Source organism: Thalassophryne amazonica, chromosome 7, assembly GCF_902500255.1.
Source record: "Thalassophryne amazonica chromosome 7, fThaAma1.1, whole genome shotgun sequence".
Taxonomy (NCBI): domain Eukaryota; kingdom Metazoa; phylum Chordata; class Actinopteri; order Batrachoidiformes; family Batrachoididae; genus Thalassophryne; species Thalassophryne amazonica.
Window position 1 is genome coordinate 47,351,161 of NC_047109.1, and position 21,593 is coordinate 47,372,753.

The 21,593-nt window shown below is 41.1% G+C and overlaps 1 protein-coding gene across 1 annotated transcript in view; it reads right to left on the reverse strand.

Moving 5' to 3' along the window:
* The window catches only part of myom3 (myomesin 3), a 362,966-nt gene that overhangs the window by 146,216 nt on the left and 195,157 nt on the right, over positions 1-21,593 (reverse strand). Inside the window, exon 12 of the mRNA XM_034174111.1 lies at positions 16,520-16,719. Within this exon, the coding sequence (XP_034030002.1) occupies positions 16,520-16,719 (200 nt within the window). The remainder of the gene's footprint in view (positions 1-16,519; positions 16,720-21,593) is intronic.

A 21,593-nucleotide genomic window follows, 5' to 3' on the forward strand; every position in this document is an offset into this window, starting at 1 on the left:
TGTTGCTGAACCATCCACTATATGGAGGACAGTTTGAACACACTGGTTGGAATCATAAAGTATGAAGAGGAAATAAATACTAGAGGGATAATAGTGTGCCCACAGGTTCCATTTGTAGATGCATATGTTACTAACAGTTGTTTCAGGGTGCGATCAAATTCAGGTTCTCATAGTTTTGTTTTTTTCTTCTTTGATTTCTCTCACTTGCCATACAAATATTAACATTTCAGGCATCCTCAAAAAGGGAATGTTTGGAAGCATAAATGGTCATTTTATGGCAGTTCTTATGTAATGAAGGGTCTTGTACCCCAGCACTGTAAGTGTATAACGTGTGTGATTTATAAAGGTAGAATGCCCCAACATGTGCTAATGTTTAGTGAACACACTAATGTTTGATATTTTTTATTTTTTGAGACACATTCTAAATTTTGCTCACACAAAGCTTTTCCATGACACTTTGGTAATGATGGCCTACTTTGTTGGTAGAATGGCCGAAGCAGTGGGTCACCCCTCGAGTCTGGTCTGCTTGATTGATTGATTGAATATCATCAGAGGGAGTTTTTCCTTACCACTGTCACCTGTGTGCTTGCTCTAGGGGTTGGTAAGGTCAGAATTTACTTGTGTGAAGTGCCTTGAGGCAGCTTTGTTGTAATTTGGTGCTATATAAATAAACTGAATTGAATTGAAATTTAATTGAATTTCCCGATAGGATTCAATTTTCAGCATGTTAGCCAAAGTTCTCCAAATGCATCAGCTTTATCAATATCTCCCTTGTTTGTACCATGACAAGTGTGTCAAATAGGATATGTATGTGTGATAGCTAGGTTTAATTCAGAAGTGTTTTTTATTTTTTTTGAAAAATCACCAAAATATCAAAATGATATGGCTTAATAAAATTATTTAATTGAGGAACATGTACTCAGTTATGTTTCATCAATACTATATTAAATCCTGATCTTCATCCACATCTTACCACTTCAGTTGTACATTTGATGATGTGAACAAATCTGTGCATACAGGGAAGACCAAACTGTACAAGAAATAACTGGGCTTTTGTGGGCTCAAAGCTTCACTGTGCTTTGCATGAACTGGTTATAAAGCTGACTGAATGCAAAACTAACTGAATGTAAAGCTAACCAATTATAATGCCAGCTGCACATTCAAGACTATCTGAGATGGGTACATTGAAGTAGTATCAGTTTTTTTTTTTTTTTACATTATGTTTTGACATCCCTGCAACCTGAACACAGATTTGTGGTTGAAGATGTATGTAGTTTTGACATCAATCAGTGTTGCTCCCAAATCAATCTCCCAATGTTATATCAGTGTCAGAATATGACATTAATACAATGTGAAAATGTGGTTAGTTTCCTCACATGCATTTTAACCTATTGTTAATTCTGTCAGAAACTCATAGGATGTGTATTTATTATTTATTTTATTTACACAAAAAGTTGAATATTTATTGAATATCTACAGTGAATATCTATGTCGATCCAGTGTTAGGATTTCTATGTTGATCCAATTTTCAAATCCAACATCAAAGTTAAAAAGGATGAATGCTCGAGCAATGCTAGAATGGACTAAGCAGTGGGCCAACCCTCTGAGTCTAGTCTGCTTGAGGTTTCTTCCTCATTATCAAAGAGGGAGTTTTTCCTTACCACTGTCACATGTATGCGTGCTCAGGAGGGTTGGTGAGGATAGGCCTTACTTATGTAAACCGCCTTGAGGCAGCATTGTTGTGATTTGGTGCTATATAAATACAACCCCAATTCCAATGAAGTTGGGACGTTGTGTAAAATGTAAATAAAAACAGAATATGATGATTAGCAAATCCTCTTCAACCTATATTCAATTGAATACACAACAAAGACAAGATATTTAATGTTCAAACTGATAAACTTTGTTTTTGTGCAAATATTTGCTCATTTTGAAATGGATGCTGGCAACAAAAAAGCTGGGACAGTGGTATGTTTACCACAGTGTTACATCACCTTTCCTTCTAACAACACACAATAAGCATTTGGAAACTGAGAACACTAATTGTTGAAGCTTTGTAGGTGGAATTCTTTCCCATTCTTGATTGATTTACAACTTCAGTTGTTCAACAGTCTGGGGTCTCCATTGTCGTATTTTGCGCTTCATAATGTGCCACACATTTTCAATGGGCGACAGGTCTGGACTGCAGGCAGGCCAGTCTAGTACCTGCACTCTTTTACTATGAAGCCACGCTGTTGTAACATGTGCAGAATGTAGCTTGGCATTGTCTTGCTGAAATACAGGGACGTCCCTGAAAAAGACGTTACTTGGATGGCAGCAGTGTTGCTCCAAAACCTGGATGTACCTTTCAGCATTGATGGTGCATCACAGATGTGTAAGCTGCCCATGTCATGGGCACTAACACACCCCATACCATCACAGATGCTGGCTTTTGAACTTTGTGCTGGTAACAATCTGGATGGTCTTTTTCCTCTTTTGTCTGGAGGACACAATGTCCATGATTTCCAAAACAATTTGAAACGTGGACTCATCAGACCACAGCACACTTTTCCACTTTGCGTCTGTCCATTTCAAATGGGCTGGGGCCCAGAGAACAGCAGCGTTTCTGGATGTTGTTGATCTATGGCTTTTGGTTTGCATGGTAGAGTTTTAACTTGCACTTGTAGATGTAGTGACAAACTGTGTTAATGACAATGGTTTTCTGAAGTGTTCCTGAGCCCACGCGGTAAGATCCTTTCACAATGATGTTGGTTTTAATGCAGTGCCGCCTGAGGGATCGAAGGTCACAGGCATTCAATGTTGGTTTTCAGCCTTGCCACTTATGTGTAGAAAGTTCTCCAGATTTTCTGATATTCTGATTATATTATGGACTTTAGATAATGGAATCCCTAAATTCCTTGCAATTGAATGTTGAGAAACATTGTTCTTAAACTGTTGGACTATTTTTTTATGCATTTGTTTACAAAGTGGTGATCCTCACCCATCTTTGCTTGTAAGTGGCTGAGCCTTTGGGGGATGCTCGTTTTATACCCAATCAAGACAACCACAATTCGTGTCCTCAGTTCCCAAATGCTTATTGAGTGTTGTTAGAAGGAAAATTTATGTAACACAGTGGTAAACATACCAATGTCCCCGCTTTTTTGAAACGTGTTGCAGGCATCCATTTCAAAATGAGCAAATATTGCACAAAAACAATAAAGTTTATCAGTTTGAACATTAATTATCTTGCCTTTGTGGTGTACTCAGTTGAACATAGGTTGAAAAGGATTTGCAAATCATTGTATTCTTTTTTATTTACATTTCACCAACGTCCCAAATTCATTGGAATTGGGGTTGTAAAATAAATTTAACTGAATGTTACTTTGTCCATTATGATAAAGCTAACAGAAAAGTAAACTGAATGTAAAACTATCTTAACACCTGTATAAGTTAACCAATATAAAGTGAACAGACATGCTAATTTAATGTATACTGAATATAAAGCTAATTCACCACAAAGATATGTGAAAGTAAGGCCAATTGAACACAAAGTCAAAACAATACTAGAAGCACTCAGAGAGTGCAAACCTCCGCCAAGGCCATGGGGTCACTGACGCCATAACATCTACACGCCGTGGATCATCGAACCTAAAAAAGTCTAACAATGATGTTTGCTCAGTAGTAAAAAAAAGTTTCATCTGCTGTGACTGGATAGCATGTATCCTTAGCGCTGGCATCACAGTTTATTGCAACTTGCACCTTTCCCAGAAGCTACTGTCATCTGAGCACTGATATTGATATTGCATGCACTTATAGACAAAACAAATAAGAGACAAAATTCAATTTATTATTCAACTAAACTGCAATATATATGAATTTTTTAACATTTATGAAATACTTCTCTAAACAAGGCCATAGGGTCACTGACCCTAAAGAGATTCCCTCCTTGGCACAGTGATCTATTCAACAATTCAGTGTTACAACCAAAACTATGATACATACACTTTTCTTTCCTTTATATTTGACATCCTTGACCATGAAAACATACCACTAAACTTGGAATCACTTTTATGTCTTTATTAGTTCAAAAGTTATGTAAAAACGATTTTTTGGTAATGGCGGTTTTCTTCTGGATCTAGCTCCATAACATTTGAAGCTTCATCAAATCTGATGACACCTTACTGAATCAGTACAGATTCAGCTACAATTTGGTGTTAGTTGTGCATCTCTAGCTTAATTTGTCCCTCACACTGACACATTTTCTATTTCCCTATATTTTTGCATATTCTGGATCACCAGATCCGGAATCCGGATCCCATCATCACCAACTTTTGTTGATAGAACATGACTATGTTACACCCTAATTTTTTCAAGCCTTCTGCCTTGTTTTTGTGGAGTTAGACACTAGAATTTCAAAATTCCCCCTATCCTGCAATGGTGAAGAGTCCTTTAAAAAAATTCCTGGATCCGGATCGTGATCCGGATCACCACTAAAATTTAATCAATTGTTCCTCTTGTCATTTCCAACCACTCCACAAAATTCATCAAAATCCGTTCAAAACATTTTCAGTTTCTTGCTGACAGTCACAAACAAACAAACGTGACCGAGAAAACATAACCTCCTTGTGGAGGTAATAAACCAAAATTAGGTTGTAAATAGTAATTTTGCAACTAACTGGTTAAGAAAACATAGTGAAGCAAAGGTGGAAAAATCCACATTTACGCACTAAAAAAGAACCACTGAGAACGAGAAAAGTGGTGAAACTATTTTGCATTTTTAAAGTTATTGCAACTTATATAAAGTCATTTCAACTTAACTAGAGAAATCTTGTGGCATAACTCCATTGAAAGTTGAAATAACTAATGGCCCGGTCACATGGCATACGCAATTTCTGAACGAAGGGGAAAACGTAAAGAAGTCCACAACTCTTTGAGAAAAGGTGGACGAATGAGCATTTGACTTTTTTCCATCACCGAATAGCCTGTGAATCAAGAGTGCAAAAGGAACGAAAGAGGAACAAAAGCTAACATCGATCTCGATGGTTTCAATGAAATGCGCCTGGACCCACTGCTGGAGCAGTGTGTGTCTGCATCCTGCTCTGCGTTCCAGGACTCAGTGCTGGGACGGACCTCTGTAGCGCCTGAGTCCTGAGAAAACTGCAAAGAGAAACACGCAATCCGACCCACTGTGGAGATCTGTGTGCACGTCGTGGGCCACCTGCTCTGGTTGCTCGTCCAGTACAAAGAGGGATCATCTCCTTCATCATCAGAATCCTCACTGTCTGGTTCAGACTGACAACATGCGGTGTGGTCCTTCTTGCTCCAATTAAAAAAAAAAACACCACCACACTAACCACACACGCTAAATACTCCACCAAAATAATACACGCTCCAAACACACCAATATTTCTCACATACCAAAACTCTAATCACGTCTGTACCCCGACATGCATGCATACTCAGCCAACCATGTGCGATCACACTGGGTTTTGGGTTTTCATATGTCACACCTTGTGGATCAAAGCTGTTCAGACATGATGTCTGCTTCTGCTGGAAGTTTTCCACACTTGATGCTCAAAGTCACGCTTCTGTAAACTGCCACCTGTTTTGCACTAACCGAGGTGCAGTTTTGCTCTGAGAGATCACCGCAGATTACACAAAATATTATTACATCATGTCGGCCTATCTCCACGGCAACATCTGATCACGCTCCTGCAAAGCCCCCGCTGTGAACAAATACACAGTGATCAAGATCACCAGGCGTAAAATACTTTACAAAAATCTATGCAAAGTTGCATCAGTTCATTGTTGAGACAGCAGTTCCCTTTTTAGTGTAGAACAGTAACAACAAAAATAACTGAATAAATAAATAAATAAGGCCCTGTGATAGACTGGCATCTTGTCCAGGGTGTACCCATGGTTTTGACTGATGGGATAGGCTCCAGCAACCCATGACCCCAATTGGAGTAAGCGGTAAGAAAATGGATGGATGTATAAATAAGTAATTGTACAGTGAGTGCTTTTTGACAGGTTCCTCAAAGGGCTGGCCATGTTTCAGTCGGACCACTTTTCAGAAGTAAGCAATAGGACAATAGAGGTTTAGTTTTTTTCTTTATTATCCTGACCGTCCTGCTTTTCTATTGACTGAGCCTTCTGGGGGGGAGGGTGTCATTGCACAATGTGCCATGTTTCATACAGATTGCCTGAAAATGTTCGATCACTCCTGCAACAAAAGCTGCAACTGCAGATATGCTCTCGGGTAACGCAAAGATGGCCATTATTACTCTGCCAACTGACAGGGGAGGGGAATGAAAAAATTAACTCCCTACCAATCAGATATCACAAGGCAGAATGTTCCAGAACAAGATAAAGAAATCCTATCTTGCAACATTAAAAACCTTGTTGAAGAAAAATCATGTTATTACTTAGCTAGATGGAGGTAAATCATACAGCTACAGAAAAACTGTCAGGAATTGTGGGTTTTGTTAAATATTTTCATTGGTTTGGTTATGTATTGTTTGATTTTGTCACTGTGGACTTTTGGTTACTTTTGCTTGGTGTCACCACTTGCTCTTGTCTGTCACTTTAGTCTTGGTGTGGTGGTTCTTCCCTGTTTTCCACGCCCTGCTCTGGAGCTTTCCTGCACATCTGTTTTCAATCAACTACTCATCACACCCTGTATTTAAACTAGGGATGGGACTCGGAATCGGTATCGTGTTCCGATACTGACACTTTCACGTATTGGAAAATACCGATCCAACCCGCGACATTTTCTGATACCGGAGATGAGCCACTGTGAATCCTCTCAACTGCTGTTGTTTGCTCTCTGCTTCTTTACTGCAAGCGGGGTGGGGGGGGTGAGGTTTTCTGAAGCTGGGGCTGTTTGAGAAAGCTCACTTCCGCAGTGTTCTAACTGCGGTTAGCGGCAAATTTCTGCTCAGCTCTCAGGTTCAAATGGTCTGTTTGTCAGCACAGATTTTCTAAAAGAATTACAGGATTGTTGCTGAAAATGTGTGCTAAAAGTTAGCCACTTCACTGTCCCGAGGCTGTAAAATGCCAGCTCAGTGTGCACCTGAGAGGAGAAGCCGAACAGAGATTCTGTCCACTGAAAGTGAAAAAGTCTCCATTAAAATTTTGCACAAGCGTCTATGATGATATTTATTTTACATTTGAAAGGCTTCATGTTTCCAAAATGTCTGAAGTTTGCGCAGCACGAAAACCACTGTTTTCGAGAGGAAGAAAAAGAGAGAGACGGACGGAGGGAGAAAGTGATCGAGAGAGAGTGAGTGAAAGAGAGAAAGTGAGCTCGAGAGAGAAAGAGATTGCGCAAATGAGAGACAGACAGACAGATAGAGAGGGTGAAGACAGAGAGAGAAGACTGGCAGGGAGAGAGAGTATTGCCTTTTTCTCTTTAAGTCTATAAAAAAAAGGGCTATAAAGTCTATGTTGTCCATGCAAAAATGTTGCCACCGTGTCGAACAAGAACTTTGAGTTATGCTTGTTTTTGTTGATCAAATCCGAGTAGTAAGTCCGCTTTGTAGCCAATAATGCATGCTTATAGTCTAAGATAGCATCACGCCACGCAAGGTGAAATACTTCTAATTTTGAACAACGCCATTTCTATTCTAGACCTCTTGCTTTATGCTTGAGGTCATGCAGATAATCATTGAACCAAGGTGACTGTTATTTGGGGAGTGCGGTTTTAACACAAGTGGTGCAATCATGTCGAGTGTAGTTTTGAGCACTGAGTTTAAACTATCCACAAGTCTGTCTACTGACTGGGTATTTGTCAAATGTGAAGCTAAGACATCAGGCAGTCTAGCTTCGAGTTCAGTCTTAGTTGAGGAGTTGATGCATCGCCGTAAAGATATATAATGTTGTTCCACTAAACACGGCAGCGAAACTGTAAACTTAAAAAGTGAGTGATCAGACACCACTGATGGAAGAGGCATGATGTCAATATTCATGACAGCAATACCACGTGCGAGAACCAGATCCAGGGTATTTCCACTAATGTGCGTCAAATTACGAATGCATTGCCGAAATCCTAATGCATCCACAATTTCCATAAATGATCTGCAGAGGGGATCAGAAGGCTTATTTATATGAATGTTAAAGTCACCAATGATCAGAATGTTATCTACACTAGTTGACAAGTTACAGATGAACGCACCAAATTCATCTAAGAATTCAGAATATGGGCCAGGAGGCCTATATAGAGTGACAAAGTAAAATGACTGATTTTTATTCTTCTGACCTTGGTAATGTGTAATATCCTGAGCAGAGCGGAGAATCAGATGCTCAAATGAGTGATATTTGTAGCCCCCAACAGCTAATAAGCTAAACCTAGATTTATAATAAGAGCAACATGCAAGCCTTGCTTCGCATCACGAGGGACATGAGTAAATGTATATGCTGGTGGGCAGGCCTCATTTAAGGGGAGGACAGCTATAGGTTTAAACCAGGTTTCACATAGCTCAATCATATCTAAGTGATGATCAATAATTAGATCATTGATCAACAATGATTTTGAGGACAGTGATCTTATGTTAATGAGACCCAGTCTAACGACCTCAGTGGGGTTGACAATTGAACTGTTTGGGTTTAGGGGTGGTTCCAGAGTAGCATATATAAGATGCCTAGAAGTAGGTTTGGGTTTAAGACATACCACGCGCGTTGTAGGTAGCAGACATGAAATCTTTGCTATTGCTGGAACAACCACTGGGCCATCCTCAATTTCAACATCATCCAATATAGTAATGGGTATTAAGTTTGGAAAGCATATCCCTCTATGATTTTTATGGACACAACTACGGAAGCAGGCCACAGTCTCAACTTGTTGAAATTCTCTCCCTGGCAAATAAACTGCACTATCACCATAGTGGATTTTCTGCACTAAATTTCCCGCTAAGCTAATGGATTCCACACCCACATTTGTCATAAGCCTTGTAGGGTCTCTAATCACCTGCTCCGTGGCCTGCTGTAGATTCCTAATGTTACCCTCCCTGTAGAGCTCTATCTATGTTCGCAGACAAGATGACGGTGCCTTCCCCAGTAGGGTGGAGGCTGTCCGGCATCAGCAAGCCATGGTGGCCCCAGAACGAAGGCCAGTTGTCAATAAAGCTAAAGCCTTGCTGTCTACAAAACTGCACCAGCCACCTATTTAATGATGTCAGCCTGCTAAATGCCTCATCAGTACACCGGGAGGGGAGGGGACCAGAGACTATTAATCAACATCAACTGGCCTAAGAGAAATGGTGGAATATTTTTTGGACTGATGAGAGTAAATTGTTCTTTTTGGGTCCAAGGGCCACAGACAGTTTGTGAGATGACCCCCAAACTCTGAATTCAAGCCACAGTTCACAGTGAAGACAGTGAAGCATTGTGGTGCAAGCATAATGATATGGGCATGTTTCTCCTACTATGGTGTTGGGCCTATATATCGCATACCAGGTATCATGGATCAGTTTGGATATGTCAAAATACTTGACGAGGTCATGTTGCCTTATGCTGAAGAGGACATGCCCTGGAAATGGTAAACAAGCAAAATCTTGGTTCCAAACCAACAAATTAATGCCTCGCAGATGTGAAGAAATCATGAAAAACTGTGGTTATACAACTAAATACTAGTTTAGTGATTCACAGGATTGCTAAAAAAGCAGTTTGAACATAATATTTTGAGTTTGTAGCATCAACAGCAGATGCTACTATTATTGTGAACACCCCCTTTTCTACTTTTTTACTAATAGCCCGATTTCATAGCCTTAAGAGTGTGCATATCATGAATACTTGGTCTTGTTGGATTTGTGAGAATCTACTGAATCTACTGGTACTTTGTTTCCCATGTAACAATAAGAAATATACTCAAAACCTGGATTATTCATTTTAGTCACATAGCACTACGAGGTCTGTTAGAAAAGTATTGGGCCTTTTAATTTTTTGCAAAAACCTGATGGATTTGAATCACATGTGCTTGCATGAGCAAACCTTGAACCTTCGTGCGCATGCGTGAACTTTTTCACGCCTGTCGATTACATCATTTTCAGGTAAGCAGCCTTTGTGTGAGGACATGTGTTTGCGCTTGGCGGATTTTCATTTCAAGGAAAAAGACGGAACGACTGGAGCAGCGCCACATCAAATTTTGCCAGAAACTGGGTGACAGCCAGGTGGAAACCATTCGGATGATTCAGACGGCTTTCGGTGACTTTTCAGTCATGTGACTATCCGAGAAATTGTGGAAGAGGTGCGCATGTCACAGCATGTCCTGTGAGACTTCAACACGGGGCACTTTTGCTTCGCCATTAGCAGCAGCATGAATTTCACCGCCACTCTTTTCATGGCCAAATCTTCTGTCACAGTGGAATGTGCCGAAAAAGTGCTGATGTTCACCTCTTCCGCAGTTTCTCGACAGTCACACGATGGTCCCGCATCACCACAGCATTCACTTTGGAATGATCTGGTAATTTCAGCATGTTGATGGCCGACCGGAGCGTGGCTTGCTCTCCACTGTTGTGCGGACGTCTTTAAACTGGTTGTACCCGGTTTGTGCCCATAGCACTGAAAGCCATCTGAATCATCCGAATGGGTTCCACCTGGCTGTCGCCCAGTTTCTGGCAAAATTTGATGTGGCGCTGCTCCAGTCGTTCCGTCTTTTTCCTTGAAATGAAAATCCGCCGAGCACACTAGACGTCCTCACACAAAGGCTGCTTACCAGAAAATGATGCAATCGACAGTGAAACAGTTAACGCATGCGCACAAACGTTCAATGTTTGCTCATGCAAGCACACGTGATTCAAATCCATCAGGTTTTTGCAAAAAATAAAAAGATCCAATACTTTTCTAACAGACCTCGTACTATTATCTGAACACTACTGTAACTCCTGCGATAAACGAGGGACCACTGTATACTGGTTTATATGAATTGTGTCTCGGTCTAGGATGTTCGCGTTGGGCAGTTTGTTCGCCAATGATGCTGTGCATGGATCTCACATTGACAACCATTCTTCCTCTCTTTCTTTGTTATTAATGCAGATACCAGCAGTGGATAAATACAAGGTGTCTCAAAGAAGTGCCACAAAATCATTTGACTATAATTCTGCAACGGCTTATCTGAATTCTGCTATTTTTTTTTCAGACATCAAGATATATGTGAGGAATTTCTTCTGATGTAGTTTGAGACTGAGTCAATGAGGATGCTGGTGAAACAGGTGAAATTCTACTTTGAGACTAAATCAATTGTGTAAACCCAATGACAATATCAATGTCATTTTGCAGTTAGAAAAGTTCCAGACAGAAACACAACACAGAGGATTGTAAAGATGTTTCAAACTAATAGAAGTGTTCCCAATATTAACAAAGGGAGATATGGCCAAACCAGAGGAGGGGTGTACATATTGAGCACATCTTGTGAATGCCAAAACTCTTGCAAACTGAGGTGAAATCAGAAATGAACACCAGAGATACAATTTCCTGAGATACGCTTCAAGATGACATATAACAGATACACTTGTATGCAAATGTTTGGGCATCCCTGATGATTTCCATGATTTTCTTTTATAAATCATTGGTTGTTTGGATCAGCAATTTCAGTTAAATATATCACATAGCAGATGAACACACTGATATTTGAGAAGTGAAATGAAGTTTCTACGATTTACAGAAAGTGTACAATAATTCTTTAAACAAAATTAGGCACGTGCATAAATTTGGGCACCCCAACAGAAAAAAATACATCAATACGAGGTCTGTGATGAAAAAAAGAAGCGGTCCTTTTTATTTTTTTCAAAAAATAAATGGATTTGATTCATATGTTTTTACGTCAGACATGCTTAAACCCTCATGCGCATGCGTGAGGTTTTTCACAGCGTGTCGGTGACGTCATTCGCCTGTGGGCAGGCCTTGATGAGGAGTGCTCCACCCCGCCCGTCGGAATCTCTTTATCTGAATAGCCGCTGCGGACAGCGCGCGTTGCTTTATCAACATTTTTTCTGGACCTGTGAGGGATATCCGAGTGGACACTATTGGAGAAATGTAAGCTAGTTTTCGGGAAACGTTTAAACGGCTGATGAGAGAATTGATGGGGGTGTTTCTGTCACTGTAAGGACTTCCCATGGAGCGGGACGTCGCGCAGCGTTTCCAGGCGCCATCGTCGGCCTGTTTCGACCTGAAACATTCTAATTTAAGGCTTAATTCACCAGGACATCGTGGAGAGAACAGAGAGATTCAGAAGAGGCCGCATGAGGACTTTATGGCGACATTCCAAACTGTTTAAGGACATTTTGTAATGAAAGACGTCCGCACAAATTTGCCGAGTTGTTTTCCGTACGACTCGACGAATCTGTGTGCGCCACGACAGGAAAAACACCTCCGTGTTGAAAACCATTTGTAAAATTCAGGCGGCTTTTGATGGCTTTCAACAAGTGAGTAACTGAGAAATTGTTTAAACAGCTTGGGCATGTTCCAACTTGCCAGTTAAGGTTTTCAACGGAGGTGTTTTTCCTGTTGCGACCCCCCGCGGTCGGGTCCGGCTCGACATGCGACTCTGCCCGCACGTTCTTTCATTACAAAATGTCCGTTAACAATGGAATGTCCGAATAAACTCCTCATGCCGACTTCTTCTGCAAGTTCTCTGTTCTCTGACGACTTCCTGGATCAACAGAGCCTGAAATGTGGGAAGTTTTCAACTTGAAACGGCGAGACGCTGCCGCCTCGAAGCGCAGATCGCCATCAGGCACCGTGGGCCATCCTTAAAGCGACACTACCAGATCAAAATCTCTCATCAGCCGTTAAAATTTTTACCGAAAACCAGCTGAATTTATCGAATGGTGTCCACTCAGTTGTGCCTTACAGTTTTGAAAAAATTTGATCAAACAAAGCAGCAGTCTCTGAGCCATTCCTAAACAATGAAAAATGACGAGAGGGTGGGCGACTCCTCACTCAAGACTGCCCACAGGCGAATGACGTAACCGACAGGCGTGAAAAACTCTCGCATGCCCACGAGGGTTCAAGCATGTCTGATGTAATCACACATGATTCAAATCCATATGGTTTTTGAAAAAATAATAAGGTCTCCGTTACTTTTATCACAGACCTCCTATTTAGTAGATCCTCCTTTTGCAGAAATAACAGCCTCTAAACACTTCCTAATAGCTTCCAATGAGAGTCTGGATTCTGGTTGAAGGTATTTTGGACCATTCTTCTTTAGTGCCCCTTCACATAGTGCAAAGTTTGGATGAAGTGTACACTTAGTCTGCATGATGCAGGAATCATGTGCAAACCGTGTGAAATCGTCCCTGCTTCAAACGCCCTTATACACTTGTTGCTACAACAATTTGCACACACCAGCAGCTGAAGACAGAGTGTGCACTGTATGAACCCATCGCATCCTCTTGCGTCCCCTTCTGTATTAGTTATATCACCCAGTGATATTCCTAATTATACAGCTGTTTTTATTTCATTTTCTTCCAAATCAGCAGCGCGAAGTGGGGCAGCTCGCCCCATGGAACACAATATGAGCAGCTGCAGCAGCATGAGCTGCTATTCCTGCTCGACAGACCCACTTGCCGCCGTTGTGCTGCCTGCCCATCGGTGCAATGTTTCGTGCTACGCAAATTCCAAGTGTTTTTGCGCTGTTTCACAACATATTGTCCAAATATCGTCCAAATTTTGTACTATGTGTGAAGGGGCCTTTATAAAACATCTCAGGTTTGTTGGTTTCCGAGCATGGACAGCCCACTTAAAATCACACCACAGATTTTCAATAATATTCAGGGCTGGAGACTGAGATGGCCATTCAGAATGTTGTGCTTGTTCCTTTTCATGAATGCCTTAGTAGATTTTGAGCAGTGTTTAGGGTCGTTGTCTTGTTGAAAGATCCATCCCCGGCGCAACTTCAGCTTTGTCACTAATTCATGAACATTGTTTTCAAGAATCTGCAGCATAATAATAATATAATAATAATAATAATAATAATAATAATAATAATAATAAAAATTTATTTATATTGCACTTTTGATTCCAAATCTCAAAGTGCTACAGAGACAAAAATAACAGTAAAAACATCATAAAAATATACACATCAATTGATACGTTAGCTGTAAGCTTTTCTAAGAAGATACGTTTTTAGTCCTTTCTTAAAAGCACCGACCACCTGTGGGGCCCTGAGGTAGTCTGATAGAGCATTCCACATATGGGGAGCAGTGGCCTCGAAGTACTCGGCCCCCCATGGTCTTGAGGCCGTGTCCTGAGTAGAGCAGACGGGTGCTGTTGGCTGATCGGGTTTCTGCCTGAAGTGTATAGAGTGAGCAGGTCTGTGAGGTAGGTGAAGGCAGCACATGGAGACAGTGGTGGGTGTGCAAGGGCACCTTGTACTCAATGCGGAAGTGAACAGGGAGCCAGTGGAGGGTGTGGAGGATGGGGGTGATGTGCTTGTGTTCCGCACCCTCATCAGGACCCTGTCATGCACTGTTCTGAACATACTGGAGCTTTTGGATGGTCCTGCCAGGGATCCTGATGAGGAGTACATTACAGTAGTCCAACCTGGAGGAGACGAAGGCATGGACGAGCTTCTCTGCAGCCGGGAGAGAAAGGGAAGAATGGAGTTTGAAAATATTTTTAAGGTGAAAGAAGGAAATTTTGCAGATGTGGGTGACATGGTTGTCAGAAGAAAGGTGGGGGTCAAACCTGACCCTAAGGTTTGTAACAGAGGGAGAAGGGGGAATGTTGTGGCCAAAGAGAGAAATGGAGGTGATAGGAAAGGAGTGAAGTTGATGAGTACTGGTTTGAATGGCTTTGGTTTTTGAGCCATTCAGCTGCAGGACGTTCTGACTCATCCATGCCCCTATCTCCTCCAGCCATGAGTTGAGGCGAGTTACAGTGGCAGAAGGGGAGGCAGAGGGTGTAACCTTGAGGTAGAACTGTGTGTCGTTAGCATAGCAGTGGAAATTAATTCCATGCCTGCTAACGACACACCCAAGGGGAAGCATGTAGATGGTGATGAGGATGGGACTGAGCACGTAGCCCTGGAGGACCCCACAGGTGACAGTGTGGGGAGGGATTTATGTCCCCCAGGACCACGTGCTCTGGCCTGTCAGTGAGGTAGGAGTGGAACCAGCATGATGGAACCACCTCCAAATTTTAGTGTAGGTAGCAAATGTTTTTCTTGGAATGCGGTGTTCTTTTTCAGCCATGCATACCGCCCCTTGTCATGTCCAAATAACTTTAGTTTAATCAGTCCACAGCAACTTATTTCAAAATGAAGCTGGCTTGTCCAAATGTGCTTTAGCATACCTCAAGCGACTCCGTTTGTGGCCTTTATGCAGAAAAGGCTCCTCTGCATTACAGCATCTCCTTGTAGCAAACTGTGCTGTATAGTTGAATGATGCATAGACAACTATCTGCAGCAAGATCATGTTGTGGTCTTTGGAGCAGGTCTGTGGGTTGACTAGGACTGTTCTCACCATACTTCGCTTCAGCTTATCTGAGATTTTTCTTGGCCTGCCACTTCGGGCCTTAACTAGTACTGTGCCTGCGGTCTTCCATTTCCTCACAGTGGAAACTGACAGCTAAAATCTCTGAGATAGCTTTTGTATCCTTCCCCGTAAACCACGGTGTTGACAGTCTTTGATTTCAGGTCATTTGAGAGTTCTTTAGATGCTCCCATGTTGCCATTCATTCGAAGAGATGTACAAAGGGGAAACATTTGCAAATGGCCACATTAAATACCCTTTCTCATGATTGGATTCACCTGTGTAAGGAGGTCAAGGGTCAATGAAACTTACAAACCAATTTTATGTTCAACAATTAGTGCTAAATGTATTCAAATCAATAAAATGACAAGGGCTGCCGAAATTTATGCACCTGCCAAATTTGTTTGAATAATTATTGCACACTTTCTGTAAATCCTAGAAATGTCATTTCACTTCTCAAATATCACTGTGTTTGTCTGATCTAAACATATTTAACTGAAACTGCTGATCCAAACAACAATGATTTATAAAGGAAATCATGGAAATCCTCAGGGGTGCCCAAACCTTTGTATACAACTGTATCAGTACCCAAAATTGTATATATTTTCTATAGCTTTATATTTGTGCCACTTTTTTGGGGACACCTTGTACTTCCCATAACAAACTCATAATATAATATAATCAGCAGCACTATAGATTATAAGTAATGATAAAATGGAACAAATATCTACACTGTGGTATTGGAAGGTTGGGAAAAACATAGATTTTAGAGTTCTACAATGGTTGACCAGTTCACTCTCATTTGTGGTGTCCTAACAAATTTGGTGAAAACTGAATTTCCCATATACAGTACAATTTCAAAAGGTGAGTAGAGCACTCTGAGGCTCAGTTGTTGATAATATTTTAATATGGGTTGTAAAAAAATGTCATTTATCCAATTGAATTTATCCTTTAAGATGCAGTGGCATAATGACTACAACTCTACTTCCATGCTTAGTTTATAAAATGAGACATAAGCGTCAAATAAATGAGCATATCTGGTGGATTGACTGCTAAATTCAGTCATGTGTTACCCATGGTTCTGGTGTGCTTTAATGGGTCTTCAGTGAGGACAGGATCAGAAGCTTTAGATGGGCGTCCTGTACCAGCCTGATTTATGGCTCTCACTTGGAACTGGTACATAGCGCCTTCCTTCAGCCCAAATACAGGGTAATGGCACATTTTCTGAATCTGCTCATTGCAGCGGACCCACTTGCCATTACTAAGATCACACCTGAAAGAGAGAGATATGAAAGAGTCATGCAAATAGACCTTCAAAATATGCCTCACAGGAAAAAAAGATGCATATTCCCAGCACATCACAAGTGATTTGCAGGATGCAACATTGTTTAAACCAATTGTAAATCATTTAAAGCTACACAGTGGCACGCTAAGTTGATAAATCCTCCATCGAGACCTATAATTGTGACCAGAGCCCATCAAGCCAAAATAATGGGTCCTTGAGCACAGTTAAAAAGAAATAGATTTTGAACACAAATTACACCACCTCAGTAAACAAAGGCAGGAAAAAAGTGCCAGTTTCAAACCATAAAGAGGGTTGCTAGGGAACTAGGTGGTATCGGAGCATTTCTCTTCAATCCAATAGCCAACAGCATTCAGAAGTTGAGTCTTGTATGCTGAAAACGTAAGTTATCCAGTCACAAATACTCAACAACACACACATAGACACACCACACCTATGCAGTTGTATTTACACAAGTGAACGAATGAATGCACAAAGCACACATACATCAAATCAAATCAAATCAAATCAATTTTATTTATATAGCGCCAAATCACAACAAACAGTCACCCCAAGGCGCTTTATATTGTAAGGCAAAAGTCATACAATAATTACAGAAAAGCCCCAACGGTCAAAATGACCCCCTATGAGCAAGCACTTGGCAACAGTGGGAAGGAAAACTCCCTTTTAACAGGAAGAAACCTCCAGCAGAACTAGGCTCAGGGAGGGGCAGTCTTCTGCTGGGACTGGTTGGGGCTGAGGGGAGAGAATCAGGAAAAAGACATGCTGTGGAAGAGAGCAGAGATCAATCACCAATGATTAAAAGCAGAGTGGTGCATACAGAGCAAAAAGAGGTGAATAAAACACTGGGTGCATCATGGGAACCCCCCAGCGGTCTATAGAAGCATAACTAAGGGATGGTTCAGGGTCACCTGATCCAGCCCTAACTATAAGCTTTTTCAAAAAGGAAAGTTTTAAGCTTAATCTTAAAAGTAGAGAGGGTGTCTGTCTCCCTAATCCGAATTGGGAGCTGGTTCCACAGGAGAGGAGCCTGAAAGGTGAAGGCTCTGCCTCCCATTCTACTCTTACAAACCCTAGGAACTACAAGTAAGCCTGCAGTCTGAGAGCGAAGCGCTCTATTGGGGTGATATGGTACTAAGAGGCCCCTAAGATAATATGGGACCTGATTATTCAAAACCTTATAAGTAAGAACAAGAATTTTAAATTCTATTCTGGAATCAACAGGGAGCCAATGAAGAGAAGACAATATGGGTGAAATATGCTCTCTCCTTCTAGTCCCTGTCAGTACTCTAGCTGCAGCATTTTGAATTAAATGAAGGCTTTTCAGGGAACTTTTAGGACAACCTGATAATAATGAATTACAATAGTCCAGCCTAGAAGAAATAAATGCATGAATTAGCTTTTCAGCATCACTCTGAGACAAGACCTTTCTAGTTTTAGAGATATTGCGCAAATGCAAAAAAGCAGTCCTACATATTTGCTTAATATGCGCATTGAAGGACATATCCTGATCAAAAATGATTCCAAGATTTTTCACAGTATTACTGGAGGTCAGGGTAATGCCATCCAGAGTAAGGATCTGGTTAGACACCATGTTTCTAAGATCTGTGGGGCCAAGTACAATAACTTCAGTTTTATCTGAATTTAAAAGCAGGAAATTAGTGGTCATCCATGTCTTTATGTCTGAAAGACATTCCTGCAGTTTAACTCATTGGTGTGTGTCCTCTGGCTTCATGGGTAGATAAAGCTGGGTATCATCTGCGTAACAATGAAAATTTAAGCAATGCTTTCTAATAATACTGCCTAAGGGAAGCATGTATAAAGTGAATAAAATTGGTCCTAGCACAGAACCTTGTGGAACTCCATAATTAACGTTAGTCCATGAAGAAGACTCCTCATTTACATGAACAAATTGTAATCTATTAGATAAATATGATTCAAACCACTGCAGCGCAGTGCCTTTAATACATATGGCATGCTCTAATCTCTGTAATAAAATTTTATGGTCAGCAGTATCAAAAGCTGCACTGAGGTCTAACAGGACAAGCACAAAGATGAGTCCACTGTCTGAGGCCATAAGAAGATCATTTGTAACCTTCACTAATGCCGTTTCTGTACAATGATGAATTCTGAAACCTGACTGAAACTCTTCAAATAGACCATTCCTCTGCAGATGATAAGTTAGCTGTTTTACAACTACCCTTTCAAGACTTTTTGAGAGAAAAGGAAGGTTGGAGATTGGCCTATAATTAGCTGGGTCAAGTGATGGCTTTTTAAGTAATGGTTTAATTACTGCCACCTTAAAAGCCTGTGGTACATAGCCAACTAATAAAGATAGATTGATCATATTTAAGATCGAAGCATTAATTAACGGTAGGACTTCCTTGAGCAGCCTGGTAGGAATGGGGTCTAATAGACATGTTGATGGTTTGGAGAAAGTGACTAATGAAAGTAACTCAGACAGAACAATCGGAGAGAAAGAGTCTAACCAAATACTAGCATTACTGAAAGCAGTCGAACATAAAGATATGTCTTTGGGATGGTTATGAATAATTTTTTCTCTAATAGTTAAAATTTTATTTGCAAAGAAAGTCATGAAGTCATTACTCATTAAAGTTAAAGGAATACTCGGCTCAATAGAGCTCTGACTCTTTGTCAGCCTGGCTACAGTGCTGAAAAGAAACCTGGGGTTGTTCTTATTTTCTTCAATTAGTGATGAATAGTAAGATGTCCTAGCTTTACGGAGGGCTTTTTTATAGAGCAACAGACTCTTTTTCCAGGCTAAATGAAGATCTTCTAAATTAGTGAGACGCCATCTCCTCTCCAGCTTACAGGCTATCTGCTTTAAGCTGCGAGTTTGTCGGTTATACCACGGAGTCAGGCACTTCTGATTTAAGGCTCTCTTTTTCAGAGGAGCTACAGCATCCAAAGTTGTGCTCAATGAGGATGTAAAGCTATTGACGAGATAATCTATCACACTTACAGAGTTTAGGTAGCTACTCTGCACTGTGTTGGTATATGGCATTGAAGAACATAGCAAAGAAGGAATCATATCCTTAAACCTAGTTACAGCGCTTTCAGAAAGACTTCTACTGTAATGAAACTTATTCCCCACTGCTGGGTAGTCCATTTAAATGTAAATGTTATTAAGAAATGATCAGACAAAAAAGGGGTTTCAGGGAATACTGTTAAGTCTTCAATTTCTATGCCATATGTCAGAACAAGCTCTAAAGTGTGGCTAAGGTGGTGGGTGAGCTCATTTACATTTTGAGCAAAGCCAACTGAGTCTAATAATAGATTAAATGCAGTGTTGAGGCTGTTATTCTCAGCATCTATGTGGATGTTAAAATCACCCACTATAATTAGCTTATCTGAGCTTGCACTAAGTCAGACAAAAGGTCTGAAAAATCACAAAGAAACTCACAGTAACGACCAGGTGGACGATAGATAATAACAAATAAAACTGGTTTTTGAGACTTCCAATTTGGATGGACAAGACTAAGAGTCAAGCTTTCAAATGATTTAAAGCTCTGTCTGGGTCTTTGATTAATTAATAAGCTGGAGTGGAAGATTGCTGCTAATCCTCCTCCTTGACCCGTGCTTCCAGCATTTTGACAGTTAGTGTGACTCGGGGGTGTTGACTCATTTAAACTAACATATTCATCCTGCTGTAACCAGGTTTCTGTAAGGCAGAATAAATCAATATGTTGATCAGTTATTATATCATTTACTAACAGGGACTTAGAAGAGAGAGACCTAATGTTTAATAGACCACATTTAACTGTTTTAGTCTGTGGTGCAGTTGAAGGTACTATATTATTTTTTCTTTTTGAATTTTTATGCTTAAATAGATTTTTGCTGGTTATTGGTGGTCTGGGAGCAGGCACCGTCTCTACGGGGATGGGGTACTGGGGAGGTGGCAGGGGGAGAGAAGCTGCAGAGAGGTGCGTAAGAGTACAACTCTGCTTCCTGGTCCAAACCCTGGGTAGTCACGATTTGGAGGGTTTAATAAAATTGGCCAGATTTCTAGAGATGAGAGCTGCTCCATCCAAAGTGGGATGGATTCCGTCTCTCCTAACAAGACCAGGTTTTCCCCAGAAACTTTGCCAATTATCTATGAAGCCCACCTCATTTTTTGGACACCACTCAGACAGACAGCAATTCAAGGAGAACATGCGGCTAAACATGTCACTCCCGGTCCGATTGGGGAGGGGCCCAGAGAAAACTACAGAGTCCGACATTGTTTTTGCAAAGTTACACACCGATTCAATATTAATTTTAGTGACCTCCGATTGGCGTAACCGGGTGTCATTACTGCCGACGTGAATTACAATCTTACCAAATTTACGCTTAGCCTTAGCCAGCAGTTTCAAATTTCCTTCAATGTCGCCTGCTATGGCCCCCGGAAGACATTTGACTATGGTTGCTGGTGTCGCTAACTTCACATTTCTCAAAACAGAGTCGCCAATAACCAGAGTTTGATCCTTGGCGGGTGTGTCGCCGAGTGGGGAAAAACGGTTAGAGATGTGAATAGGTTGGTGGTGTACAGGGGGCTTTTGTTTAGAACTATGCTTCTTCCTCACAGTCACCCAGCCGGCCTGCTTTCCCAGCTGCTCGGGATCTGCTGGGGGACAGCTAACGGCGGCTAAGCCGTTATGTGCACATGCACACGTGCAGGAAGCTGTTGACTGATTTGTGTCATAGCAGCAACTGTCATCCTGCAGAAGTCTTTGACTGTGTTAACAGTGCTCAGTGCTGATAGTTATCATGTATACCGTGTTTGTGTGAGCCCCACCAAGTGTATATAGCACAACCGCTGGTTGCTGCCATCTCTCTCTTTATCT